The 13957-nt window shown below is 42.2% G+C and overlaps 1 protein-coding gene across 4 annotated transcripts in view; it reads left to right on the top strand.

Moving 5' to 3' along the window:
• The window catches only part of rnf144aa (ring finger protein 144aa), a 29918-nt gene that overhangs the window by 8993 nt on the left and 6968 nt on the right, over window positions 1-13957 (top strand). For 2 of the 4 annotated variants that reach the window (XM_042071664.1, XM_042071665.1), the window contains 4 exons: window positions 4074-4224; window positions 7368-7472; window positions 8591-8651; window positions 11329-11539. In XM_042071664.1, coding sequence (XP_041927598.1) covers window positions 4074-4224; window positions 7368-7472; window positions 8591-8651; window positions 11329-11539 — 528 coding nt within the window. Of the gene's footprint in view, window positions 1-3421; window positions 3675-3748; window positions 3773-4073; window positions 4225-7367; window positions 7473-8590; window positions 8652-11328; window positions 11540-13957 lie in introns of those variants that run through there. The other 2 variants (XM_042071666.1, XM_042071667.1) reach the window with 2 other exon arrangements.

Genomic DNA, 13957 nt, shown 5'->3' on the forward strand with positions numbered 1-13957 from the left:
TGTGGTATTTTACCCCCAGAGCCCAACATCCCACAAGATGAATGATGGGTACCGTGGTAGTATTTGCCGAAATGATTTGGTATTCTAGAAATCAAAAGTTGTGCAAATGAATGAGCCATCCTCTGTAGACATTCAGTAACTCAAGTGTGAACTGTAATATTTATCGCAGATCTACTTTCTTTCGACTTCAGGCTTTGCCTGATAACAATGCATTGAGACTGTGTAGGCTAACATTATAGCTACTGATTTCTTGTCTTGTAAACTTGGGCTTGTTTGTGTTTGTTGACAGAAATGCAATAAAAGCCTACGGGGAAAACTAGGCACCTCTTTTATTAGATCTGAAGCTGTTTTTCATGAATTTTGAATCCTACTGATCATCAATGCTTCATTGCAACCTTATTTGCCATTCCACCCAGTACATTGGTTTAGAAATAAGGATGGTGGCTTGTTAGTTTTCTTATGAGCCAGAGCAGTCGTCTCTGAGTCCCATGCTGCACAGCACTTTATCTTCACAGCATGAATCCTCAGCCACTGACCTCCTCATGACACCTTTTCCTTGTAAATGCACAATGTTTCCCTCCTAAGGGGTAGGTTTTAAAAGGAGAAGATGATGGTTTCTGCATTCATTGGCATATTTACATGTGCTGTGCTGATTATGTTAAGCATATGAATGTTAGATGTTAAATATGTAAGGGGTAAACACATCCCCTAGAGTGCTTTGATAGCCTCGCTCTCAGTTGGAAAAATGTATAGAAAAATAACATGTCGGGGTAATCTGTGCCCTTGTTAGATAGATAGATAGATAGATAGATAGATAGATAGATAGATAGATAGATAGATAGATAGATACTTTATTGATCCCCAGGGGAAATTCAAGAAATTGTTGGTTGTAGGTGTGCATTCAAATTGAGCAGATAACAGCCTAGGTAGATTATAAAATGAAGGTTACGTAATCCCTTTGATAGGGCATTATGTAATTACACTGAAAGCTGTGTGACTAGGATAACATGAAAGCTGGTGGCTTCCTTGACCTGTCGCTTTATCCGTCACCAGCAATGAGGACTATTTGGTAGCCCAGGTTGGTACATTTTGATTCTTTGAGACTTGACCGTTAACTCATAATTTCATTTAAATGTTTTTCAGGTTAAGGGTTGTGAGTTGTTACACAAAATTACATTCCTGGTTGAAGAGAAGTTTATTGTTCAGATAAAGCAAAAAGAAAAACAGCATCAGCGCTCCATGATGTCAGTTGTTTATCACTATAGCTACAGCACTGTGTGAATGGCATGTTGCCATGGTGCCTCACTATACACTTTGTTTTCTAAGAGGAAAGAAGAGAAAATGTTACAGGAAGTCTAAGCTTGCCAAATTGTATGTATATAGGGCAATGCTCATTTATGTCATTCCACAATGTTTTTGTTTTTCCTGCAAAAAATGACTCAATGTAATGAGATGCTTTGGCTTGAAAATTCCTAGCCTGGCTAACGTCAGACCTCATCTCATTGAGATGGGGTCTGGGAACTAGACATTAATTTTCTCATATTTGAAACGTGGTTTACGAATACCCAGAGCCGTTTATTGGGCGCTACGAATGTCTATCAAATGCGTCTGTACGTAGCTCATAACGGCTTCGGTGTGTCGTCATCGTCTTGCTGCCCTCCCTCCGTTCTGTGATTGGTCCCCTAACTGAGGCGAAAATTCGCTCCATGGAATCCAGGCTGCTTAGCAGCGTGAATAAAATCGCACGCGTAAGGCAGCATGGGAAAACCCAGGCTAGACAATTCCAGGAATTCTGATTGAACAGTTAACATGGGTTCAGTGTTAATATCCCTCCTAAAGAATGACATTTTTGTTTTCTTTATGTACGAATGAATATAATAATTAAAGTAACATTATATCCTATAACATTATAATATTACATCCTGATGTGAATTAATACAATTCCACTTTTAAACTTATCATGGTTTATATTGTGCTGAAGTAGTATTTAAATATATTTTGTGGTTTGACTTGCTCAAAGAAAGTCCTCAAAGATACAAGTGACTAGTTGCTTAGTGGTAGGGTCGCATACCACAATATCTTCCAGTTGTGGTGATGGCTATACAGGGTTCCCACGGGTCAAGGAATTTCTGGAATATCATGGAATTTTTGGAAAGTCTATTCCAGACATGAAAAGTCAGGGAATTTGATCATTTTTGGAGTGCAGTCATGGAATATCAGGGAATTTTGTTGCAGCAGTTTAAAGCTTACTTGCCAAAATATATTAATACAAATATATTTCCACGCAAAATTGGTGTATATCTGTTTATTAGCTTTACTGTTTGCTTGAGTAGCCCACCTTTGTTTATTCAATGCCCATTTATTCATGTCCCTCCCGCTATTAAAAAGTAAAAGATTCTTGAATGCTACGCGGCTGATCTGAAATCATTGGTCGGTTGTACCATTCATTATATAGTAAGTCATGGAAATTAAGGTTTTTTGTTAGGGAAAGTCAGGGAAAAGTCATGGAATTTTACATTTGATTTGGAGTGGGAACCCTGGTTATAGCTCACAAAATGCTTCTTTTTTTATATTGAACTGTGTTGTAAAATAGGTAGTCGACGAGAGGTATGAACAAATATTAGGCTAGCACTATCAGAGAAGTATGCCTATTATATAGATTTTCACCTGTGGTCTGGAGTTACGTAAAGTAATTGAATTAAGAGATTAAAAGGTGCACTCCTGGAATGTAGTCTAGAGGTCATTCAAAGTTGTAATGATGCTAAGATGTGGTCAACAATTAATCTGTAAAAGATTAACAGGCACAGTGCCACTTTATTTTGGTCTGGTTATTATTTATTTATTTTTTATTTTTTTTAGATTGGTCTGGTACGTTGAGACATACAATTAATGACCTCTTAGAATGGAAAAAACTGGCAAAACACTTTTTTGAGTGGAAAGATTGTATGACTCCTCAATCAAATGTGACTAATGCAAACCAACCTGGTGAGTTGGAGTTCTGAGAAGACTGTTTTGACAAGATCTTGGGAATTTGCAGGCCCATAGTCCTCCTCAAGCTCGTTGCAACAGAGCCCACTTGAGTCAGCAGGTGTTACTGCTTGTGGCCAAGTCTCCACACTAGTCACACAGGAGCTGAATGGGGTGATGGAGCTGCAGACTGCATTGGCTGGGATCCCATAGGCAGCCTCATCAGAGCCTCTCCAGGACTTGGATAGAGAAGCTTCACAGTTCTTTTCAGACTGGTGACAGTGGGTCCAAATAGTTTTTTAGAGGGAGTCCTAGGGGAAATAATGTTACTGTTGGCTGTGTACTTTTCTTTGCTGCATTGCAACACTAGGTGGGAATTTTAGCTTTTATGACTGTAGGTGTGTGTGCTAGTGAGTGTGGTTGGCAGGAGCACAGGCTCTGACATGTCACAGGAGTGTGAGAGACAGGAGGTTGCGTACCATGTGAAAGTCCTCTCCACACCTCAGTCTGTGTTTTCATGTGCTTTCTCTCCACAAACACTGTTGGTTCAACCTCTCCTCCACCCCTCCTGTTGCCTAGCAGCTAGCTGAGAGTTAAGACACTGTTGACTTGCCTACACAGGAGCACTTCCTGTAAACACTTCAGACATAAGCTGCTCTGTGTCCTGCTGGGAGGCTGTGAGAGACTGAGGGGATTCTGGGGGGAAGGTGAATATCTGAATGTGTAGCCTTCATTGGGCCTTCATCAACCCAGCGACTTGACTTGAATCAAAAGTGGTCTTGGTGCTGTGTGTTTGTTTTTGTTGGTTTGTTTGTTTATTTTTGTTTTATCAATTCAGTCCAAACAGTAATGGAAGAAATTGAAGGCTTGAAGTGGGAATTTTTTTTTGTGGCTTGCAATTTTGTGCATAAGTATACCGGGTTGTTTTAGGATTGCCTTCATAACATTGTATGGACTCTTAACTTTAGTGAAGAAGAACTTTTTTTTGCTCCTTGTGTTTTGTGCCGTCTTAATCACATTCTCCAGCGTTGAATTTCAGTCAGTTGACACAGCCATGTGAAAGCTGTAAGCCCAGGGATTTACACTTGTATTTCTCTCATCTTTAGCTCCTCACCTGGGAAAATGACCACAGCCCGATACCGGCCCACCTGGGATCTGGCCCTGGACCCCTTGGTGTCCTGTAAGCTCTGCCTGGGAGAGTTCCCCCTGGAACAGATGACCACCATCACACAGTGCCAATGTGTGTTCTGTACACTGGTGAGTATCCCAGGCACCACAGTAAGATTATGAAGATCTTCTGACGAGCATCTTTATTATTTGATTGCCTAGCAGTGAGGGTCAGCTGCTCAGGATCACACTGTGTTGGCTAGCTCTGTATTGGAACATTTCTTTGTCTTTAATACTCAGGGTTATCGCACAATACTTCTCAAATAGTTGTCAATATTGACTGACTCGGTTGACACCTTCTCACCAGCCAGTACCAGAGTTTTTGTTTAAAATGTAACCACATACACTACTCACAAAAAGTCAGGGATATTTGGCTTTCGGGTGAAATTTCAGGATGAACCTAAAATCCACTATAACCTTTACAGGTGAACTTAATGTGACCTTCTCTAAATTTTTGAATGCGCATGTCCAACAGTTCAGTGTTTTAGTACTTTCTGTACTGAAGCATTAATTCACTATTAATTCACTCGAAAGCCAGATGTACCTAACTTTTTGTGAGTAGTGTATAAGTACATCGCACATACAGTAGCTGGGAGACTTGGCTGGGAGTAACAGGTGTACATCATCTACACATGATCATACACCTTTAAGACACATTTCTGGACCTAATAAAAAACAATGTACTACCTTCAAAATGGTGTAAAGTGCTGCCTGTCATTTTCCATTTCTTTTGGGTGACTTTAGACCCCAAATTTCTAAATTAGATTTCTGCTTACGCTATTTGAGATTCTGTACAAAAAAAAAACTGAGCTAATCTGATCTGAGTTTGTTGGAGAGCATGAGGAAAGCCTCGAGCGGGATCTAATTTAACCATAAAAGTCAGTTGGCTACAAGTGTGGTGAGGCATTTGGCATTTGCCTTTCCCCCTCCTCCCACACATGGCAGCAGTAGCACTGTGAGGGAGGGTGGGGGTCACTCATCACTGGAGGTCCTGAAAGGGAAAGCTTCTGCAAACATTACTCATTAATGCCTATATTTATTCTCTTATTTATTTGTGTGTTTATTTATTTCGTGATTTATTTGGGGGGAGGCTAGTTTGAACGATCAATTGATACTGTTAACAAACTCATACTTAATACCATTACATTGTATAGTCCTGCAACAGTATTGCAAGGTGAAGAAATGGCTTAGGCCAGCAGTGAGCTATTTCTGCTGTGTAGTGTTTTTTTGTTTGTTTGTTTTCTTTTATTCAGCAGCGGGGTGCTTGCAAACAGGGTACATACTCAGCCAAACAGTTTGGATTTGATGCAACCTGCCCGCAAAGCAGCAAAATGTTGGCAACAGTTATATGGTCATTGCATTTATCTGCAGTGAAATTTGTCAGTATTAAGTCAGTACGTCCAAAAAGAATCTAATACGTATCTTTCTATGTTTTCTGGACATTCTTTAGCAGGTATATCTGAAGTGTAACACATTTTATATAGTCATGTGCAGCATACCAAAGCCAGCAGACACTTCTAGACACTACTATGGGATTTCTGATCATACTAGCTACTGATTTATTGATCTGATTAATATTATCTCTAAGTTAGGGTCGGTCAGTTTGAGGAGCAGAAAGTATTTGTTGATATTTGTTTTAAATGTATCATGTTACATGTTACTAGATTAAGGCCACATAAGAGTGATGAATAGCTGAAGCAAACTAGGCTAACTCTGCCTTATTAAAGCGATGAGATTTTGCTCATCATTTAGATTTTAGATAACTGTACAATGTCTTAAATCTGATTAATTCACTTGGTCTGAATATTAATTTAGTGTCACTTGACATTTCAGTTGGAGCATCCCTGCTCTTGATTTGCCAATAAAGTTTGCTGACTTGGTTTGGCCATTTGTAATGCAGGCTTTTGTGTGCCTGTTGCACACAATTTCTTGCAATCTCTACGATGGTAGTGGTTAACCACTGCCTGAACTGTAGTTTCAAGTTTGCACAACACAAAATTTCTGAAATTTAATTTCTGAAATTTTCACCGTTGAATGTACTGTAAACCAAAGGCATGTCTGTGTTAGATCATTGTGTTCGATCATGTGTTAATCAGATGGCCCCATAGACTAGAGCAGGGGTGTCAAACATAAGGCCCGGGGGCCAGATCAGGCCCGCCAGCAGGTTGTATACGGTCCCCAAGATGTTTTGGGTAGGAAGGGAAAATTAGAAATAAAAGATATTCACATCCAGCTCTCTTCAACAATTTGTAATAAGCAATTTCTGTGATAAATTGATTAAACCTAGCACAACAGACCATCCTCAGTAAGGAAGAGGCCAAAAAAATGACATGGTAGTAGAGTGTTTCAAGAGAGAAAGAGCAGGATATGACGAGTAAATGATTTGTACTTGTTTGCTCATGAGTGGGTATAGTAAAGGAGTATATAATTTAACAACACTCTGATACCAATGCAGAAAAATGAAAATGACCATGAAAATGACTGCCCCCATGAGGTCTCATTCCAACAAATCTGGCCCACTGCCTAGTATGAGTTTGACACCCCTGGACTAGAGCAATCCTCTCACTTGCATAACAAGTTATCTGCCTTAAGTCTTATGCGCACAAACTTAACCCAATGAGCATATTCTTCTTCCGTATACAATGTCTGTCTTCATTTCTTAATGTTTTCAGAGTTATGTGTAAAGCAGCTCACATTGTTGCAGATCAGATCTGTTTGTTCAACCTGCTCTATAGTCAGCCAAAATGGTGGAGTTGAACACACTAAAGCAAGAATGACAACCAGATGTGATACTGATAAGTCAGCAGTCTCCTTAACAAGACTAGCAGAAGTGTTGCAAGAAGTCTTATTACGGATTGTCTGAAGATGGGCCATTGAATATTTCTTTTCAGTGGCCTGTGTTATCTGTAGCACCTGGTCATGAATTAATTTGAACCTAGGTGTGGACAGTGGATTCTTTCCTTAAAACAAATTTCTACTGCAATGTATTCACAGTACCTGTAAAGTGGTTATTTGTCAACTTGTACGTAGACCAAGCTGAAGCTTGTCTGAGTATTTCAGTGGTTGTGCAATGCATTATAAAATGTAAAAAGCCTGCGTTAAATTAACTTCCCCTTGTGACACGAGATGCTGTGTGGACTGTGGTCAGGACACCCAAGTGGTTTTTGTGGAAGGACATGCTGGGACATTTATGCTGGTAACTAATGTGCTTTTGCTTGAAACTTCCCCTTTAGTGCCTGAAGCAGTATGTGGAACTTCTGATCAAAGAGGGCCTTGAAACTGCAATTAGCTGTCCAGATTCTGCCTGTCCAAAACGGGGACATCTGCAGGAAAATGAGGTAATGTGGTGTTGAAGTACATTAAAGTTGTACATTACTTAAGTTTATCAAAGAACATCTTATTTAAATGTCAATTTCTGTAGTGCAGTGTATTTAGAACTTCTAAAAAGCTGTATCACCCTTGGGCCAGAACTCAACACTCCCCCACCATGTGATGTTTCCCTGTCCCTGACAGATGTTTGTGAGGTGAAGGATCCAAGGCCATAGAGCATGTTGTAAGAGCAGCTTTCAGTGACCAGTGTTACTAGTTTAACTATTTCAAAAATGAATTGATTTTATAGTCGATTGAAGTGAATATCAAATTCACAGTGTAATGTGCAGACAAACGTTGAAATGCAGATATTTACTTGCAGATATTTACTTGCATATTCAGGTATTTATGCAAAGCAACACGTAACTGATCAAATTGACTAGAAATGGTGACAGATTTGACTAATTATTCAATCATCTTGATTATATTATCACATTTATGCACTTGGATGCTTTTAATAGTGTTTAGAGCGCCTGTGCCACTCAGGAAGCGAAAGGGAGTGTAGGATTATGAGAGTATTTACGGAGGGCTATCCTGTAAAGGAGGAATTACGGCCTGTCGCCCTCCTTCACGCCACACATCAATATGGCCTTCTCCTGCCTGGCCAGGCAGGTGGCTGTATTTATACTGCATGGATGAACATGCTGCTGGAAATCTCTTGCATGCATACACGGACAGCGACAGCAGGGGCGAGCTAGCATGAGGTCGCCGAGGTGACTCGGAACCTTGGGGCTTGGTTGGCACGGCGGCTTACTCTCGCTGGTCTGTGCCAGCCGGGGTTGTGGATGATTAGTGTAGGAGATCTTGGTGCACCACCCTTTGAGCTCACTGTTATACACCTGTGTGGTCACCGTGGTAGTCACAAATGATGGTGCACACCATTAGTTTGGTTTTCCCTCTCAGAGAACTGTCCTTGTTTTTTTTCCCCCACGAGCAATCAGCCTTGTGCAGTGATGCAATACATATTCATGAGTATGTACTATATGCGTGAATGGGGATTGCTGGGTCAGGGATGAAAGATGAAGTTATCCCTCAGGCATCTCTATGGTCACCTCACCTCGTCTTTGTGTCTCTCCTCCTCCCTTAGATTGAGTTTATGGTCGCTACAGAGATCATGCAGAGGTACAGGAAGCTGCAGTTTGAGAGGGGTAAGTATGAGGCAATGATGTGCAACAGATGTGTGTGTGTGTGTGTGTGTATATATATATATATATATATATATATATATATATAATTACATTACACACAAAAACACGCACTGCCGTTCAAAAGTTTGGGGTTACTTAAAAACGTAGAACATTTTCCCAGTCCATTATAGACAGAATACCAGCTGAGATCAGTTGCATTGTTTTTGTTTTAGCAGGGCAGCAGTTTTCAGATAACATCATGTGCTTATATAATTGCAAAAGGGTTCTCCAGTGTTTTCTCAGTTAGCCTTTTAAAATGATATCAGATTAGTAAACAGAATGTGTCTTTGGAACATTGGATGAATGTTTGCTGATAATGGACAATGTAGATATTGCATTAAAGATCAACCATTTCTTTCTACAACAGTCATTTACAACATGAAAACGAAGACACACAGAACAGTAGTGTAATATTTCTGGTTCAAGACTTTGAGAGACTCTAAAGGCTAAAATGCTATTAACAGGTATAGGACAGCACCTGTGGCTACCACATTAAGTGGACGACACCAAAAACACGTTGCACTATTTCCACTTCCGTTTTATGGTAGTCATTTACAACAGTTTTTCAAAAGCGTTTTTTTCTTCTTTTTTTTAGGTTAAAATGTCCAAAAATCCAATTAGTGTCGGGCCAGCTCTCTTTCGTCGTACGTTCTACCATGTACTGTAAGGCCATTGTATTAAATACAATGCAAGTGAATGTGAAAGAGCCGTGTGACCGTGTTCTTAGCCAGTGGTTCTTAACTGGTCTGGCTTTGGGACCCACAATTTACCATGTTCATTAAGTCACGACCCATATATTTTTTTAGCGATCAAGCCAACGGTTACGGTGAGCTACATGGTAAGACATGCGAAGTGCCTACTTGTTTGGAACATGCTGATGTTTGGCATTACATTTGTGAAGTCTTAAACTTGTGATGTCACCTTTCAAAGTACTTGACAAATTTGTCTTTGACAGGGGTGCTTTGTTTCCATGTAGCATTTTAGTTTTGATGGTTTCATACTCTCATGTGCCAGCAATTCAATGCACATCACACACTGGGGTTTCTGTCCCATTTTGTCCTCAATTTAAGTGAATCCATATCCTACTTCAAATATTCAGGGTCGTAGCCTATTTGTGTCTACCACTAAAATGATGTCTAACATGAGCTGTCACACCAGTTAAGAAACTCTGTTCTAAACCACTCGAAATCTACAGAATTCCACATAGCTTCTTTAAAGCGTCCAGGCTTCCCCTAATGATAAACCCATGTTTCACATCACAACGCTATGAGTTGTTGGTAATTCCATTAGGTAAAACCTGCACAAATACCCACTTACGGAAAGGGCTCAAAAAGGCTGCTAGCAAGTCCTCCTCCACTCCACTGTGGACATTAAGATGCAAGATCGTGACATTGGTGTGGTTGGGTGAACCTAGAGCCATCAATTTTAACATTACACTGTATCTCATACGAGACACCCAAATCAAATGGCAAATAGACGTTTAGCTTTTTCCAAACCTCTTCTGCACCATGCTATGCATCATTTCCCCTAGAGACTTTAGAATCAGATCAATTCTTGTGAAGGAAGGGCTTATCTGACGCCGCTTGAGTGAGCACGAGGCGGTGATCTCGGTGAGTACTGGCTGACCCAGCACACCCTCAAAGCGACTAAAATGGAAAAGCGCCACCCAAGCAGCATCAAAGAGGCGTAGTTGAAAGCCTGCAGTCGCCGTAATTAGATTTTGTTTTTTAATTGGATGGTGTCGGTATGAAATCCTGCTGATGGTGCACGGGGGCCTCTCCTGTCCCTATAGCAGCCAGGGCTTCACTGTCTGTTGAGTCCATAGTAACCATGGTAATCGTCATGGTTTTAATTCCATAGAAAACATTTACATGCAGTCTGGAATTTGAATCTCATGGGTTTTGAATAATAATTTGCTTTCCTATAACCAAAGCAGTGGTTTTGTTTGCCGCTTGTGTTTTAGGGCTGCTGTCATCCATGCACACACATATACACACACAGCCTCCCACCTCGCATGCGTTCACATAGATGAGTAAAAATCCTTGAGAAAAGGCAAAAGGCTCAATAAAAGCAGCCATCCGTCTCATCGATGTCCCTGGCCAGCCAGGCAGAATCCTCCCCATATTCTCAGACATGGAGGCTAGAGTGCATGTGGGATTCTGCATGGCCTGTCACATCAGATTGAAGGCAAGGCTGGAGCTTTGGGGTTTTGGGCTAGTTGTTCCAACCACATGGTCAGCCAGACCAGAAAGTCACCAAGTGCCATCTTGATTAAACATGCACAGCATTTGGCCATGGAGGGGGAAGGGTGTATGCTAGACTGGCAGAATCGGAGCAGTTGGAGGGGGAAAGCTGTTGGGGAAAAGCCTATGTTTGTTTTCTGTAGCCATACTGAAGTGTCAGTGTAAGTCTGTGTTGCTGTCAGTTCCCATCATATGTATAAAGACAGAGGAGGGCATCTAAGGACACGCTGTCCCAATCTGCCCGTCATTAAGGCTTCACCAGGCTGGCGGATGATGACCTGGTACCTTCCTTTAGCAGAAGCCTAATGCAGCTCTGTACTGACCTGGAGCCTGACCTTAACACTCTTCCACCCCTCCCCACCCCACTCTTATCTGCTCGTTTTGTCTGCCCACAGAGGTGCTGCTGGACCCTTGCCGGACCTGGTGCCCGTCCTCGACGTGCCAGGCAGTGTGCCAGCTGAAGGAGTCGGACGTGCCGCTTCCCCAGCTGGTCCAGTGCTCCGTCTGCATGCTGGAGTTCTGCTCGGCCTGCAAGGCCAGCTGGCACCCCGACCAGGCCTGCCAGGAGAACCTGCCCATCACCTCCTTCCTGCCCGGGGAGACCAGGTAACCCTGCCTGGCCTGCTGACTCTTATTGATCTCCCAGCCAGCTCACAGTGCACGCTCTGTTCTGTCTCTCTGTTCTCAGTGTAATTAGAAAGACCTTGCATCATGTTACCACTATATAGGCTCAAGGCTCTTATTGCCCAACCAAAGCACATCCGCATTGATGCACCGAAGGTGTGTAGTGATGTTACTATCTCTATCTCACTGTTTTCTTCATCGACTTCAGGTCTGACCATACCATATTATCTAATCTAAATTCACTAGCTGAACTCCAGCAGTGTAGTGGATTTTGGTGTAGTGGACTTGGGGGAGTCGTTCTGCTATCTGCTGACGATAAAGTCTTTGTAAGTATTGGTGTGTGCGCTTTTGAGGAGCTGAGCTTTTGAAAACTCACTCGCTCCCCCTTCCCGTCTGCACGGTTCATCGAAGCAAGCAGCATGTCCTCACAGACCCCCTAGCAGCCCCCCCCCCCCCCCATCCCCGAAGCAAGCAGCGTGTCCTCACAGACCCCCTAGCAGCCCCCCCCATCCCCGAAGTCAGGTCTCTCTCCATGCGTGTGTGATGTGGGCTGAGCACATTGGTTCACACAGACTGTCACCGCCACAGAGTGGTGTCTGGGGTCATGCGGGGACATCAGGGGCGGAGTGGAAACAGCAGAGGGGGCTTTTTCCAACCACAGAGCTCTGCACAGCTCTGCCCAGCCCAGCCCAGCCCAGCCCAGCCAAGCAGCCGTCAGTGCGAATATTGTACCCAGCAGAATTTCTCTCCTCTCTGTGCCCTCTGTAATGAGCTGCAGAAAGGGCCACTGGTTTTGCCAAGAAGCCCAACAATTGTATAGTGCTGCCTGCCTTATACGAGTTTCAGATAACGTTGGATATATAGGTGCTCTATCTTGGTTTTCACAAAGCTGATTTTGTAGAACATGAGGTAGTTGTGGTTAATCCAGTAGCATTTATTTTTCTGCTGCATGTAACATTGACTATGTTTACATGCACATCATATTTCAATTGGAATAATTACAGTATTCCGATTGTGCAAGGCATGTAAACACCCAATTTCCATTACCCTAGTTAGATCATTGGGACATGTGATGTGACTTATTGGGTCACATTATTTGGAAAATGTTAATTTATGTCTGCACATTCGTGCAAGGAATTTTGGTAGCTTGGTTGTCAACTTGGCAGTACTGTGAAAAGTGTGAAAAGTTTGCACTACTGGAGCGATGATTAGGTCAATTTATGTATTCAAATCATGAAAGGCTGATAGGCGAAAGCACAACAATAGACCCCTTCCACGTCACAGAAAAGGTGTGCGCATGTTGGGGTCAGAAAGCTGTGTGTGTGTGCGTGTGTGTGTGTGTGTGTGTGTGAGTCCACACTAACGTCGTCTAACCATTCTGTTATCAGCTTAGGATCAGGCAGACAATCGCCATTAACTAAGACTAAGTTATTAAGGTACGGTTTGTGGCCCTTGGGTAACAATGACCCTGCATACCTTGACAGCTCAACATGCTGGTCCAATGGCTGTGCCATTTTTCTGACCCCATTCTGTGCGCGCATCCAACCTAGGCTCTGGATTATTTCAAACATTGAAGGGGTCTATAGTGATATCTTTAAAAGGGTGTGCGACAAACTAAAAGAAGCAGGTTTTGCGTATACTGCTGACAGGTCAAGAATCAATGGAAAAGCTGCCTTTTATAAGGCTAAAAAGCAAAACGATAACGGCCAGTTTCACCTATTTTGCGGTCATCTACGGAATTCTGGGACAGAGACCATTAAAGATGTCAAGATGCTCTTGCTACCACTACTGCACGCTATTTTAATCGGAATATGCCAATTAACATTTAAATGGGAATATTCCCATAGCTCAACACTCTGCTGCAGATGTAAACATCCTACTCTGAATATCGCTTTAACCAGAATAGGGACCTTAATCAGAATATGGTGTGCATGCAAAGACAGTCAATGACAGAGGGATATAAGGCCTTACCAACATCCGCTGCATTGCACCTCTTTACTAAAGTGTTAAAAAGAAATCTTTAAATCTGGCTGTCTGAGAAATCCAGTAATCCAATTCTTCCTGTTGGCCATCTTAACATCAGTGTACACTGCGAGTCATAAAAGAAGTGAGCTTTTGTGTGCTTTTCAAATCAGTCCTCTCTGACACCACGACTCGTAGTCGATCACTCGAGTGTTGCCATGGAGTTGAATCAGCAGCTGCGTGCAAGAGTGGGTGTATGAACCGTACCCTTCTCTATAGCAAACCTGTGGTGGCTGCGTCTTCATTCAGGATAGAACAAACAACTGTCCTTGCTCTCGTGTCTTGGAGGAGAAAAAAGCTGCTCGTTCACAACAAAAAAAGAAGGATGAGGAACGCTGGTGTGTGCTGTTGGGGACAAAAGATGGAAAAAAACATCCC

The sequence above is a fragment of the Alosa sapidissima genome, chromosome 19 (assembly GCF_018492685.1).
Source record: "Alosa sapidissima isolate fAloSap1 chromosome 19, fAloSap1.pri, whole genome shotgun sequence".
NCBI classification, from domain to species: domain Eukaryota; kingdom Metazoa; phylum Chordata; class Actinopteri; order Clupeiformes; family Clupeidae; genus Alosa; species Alosa sapidissima.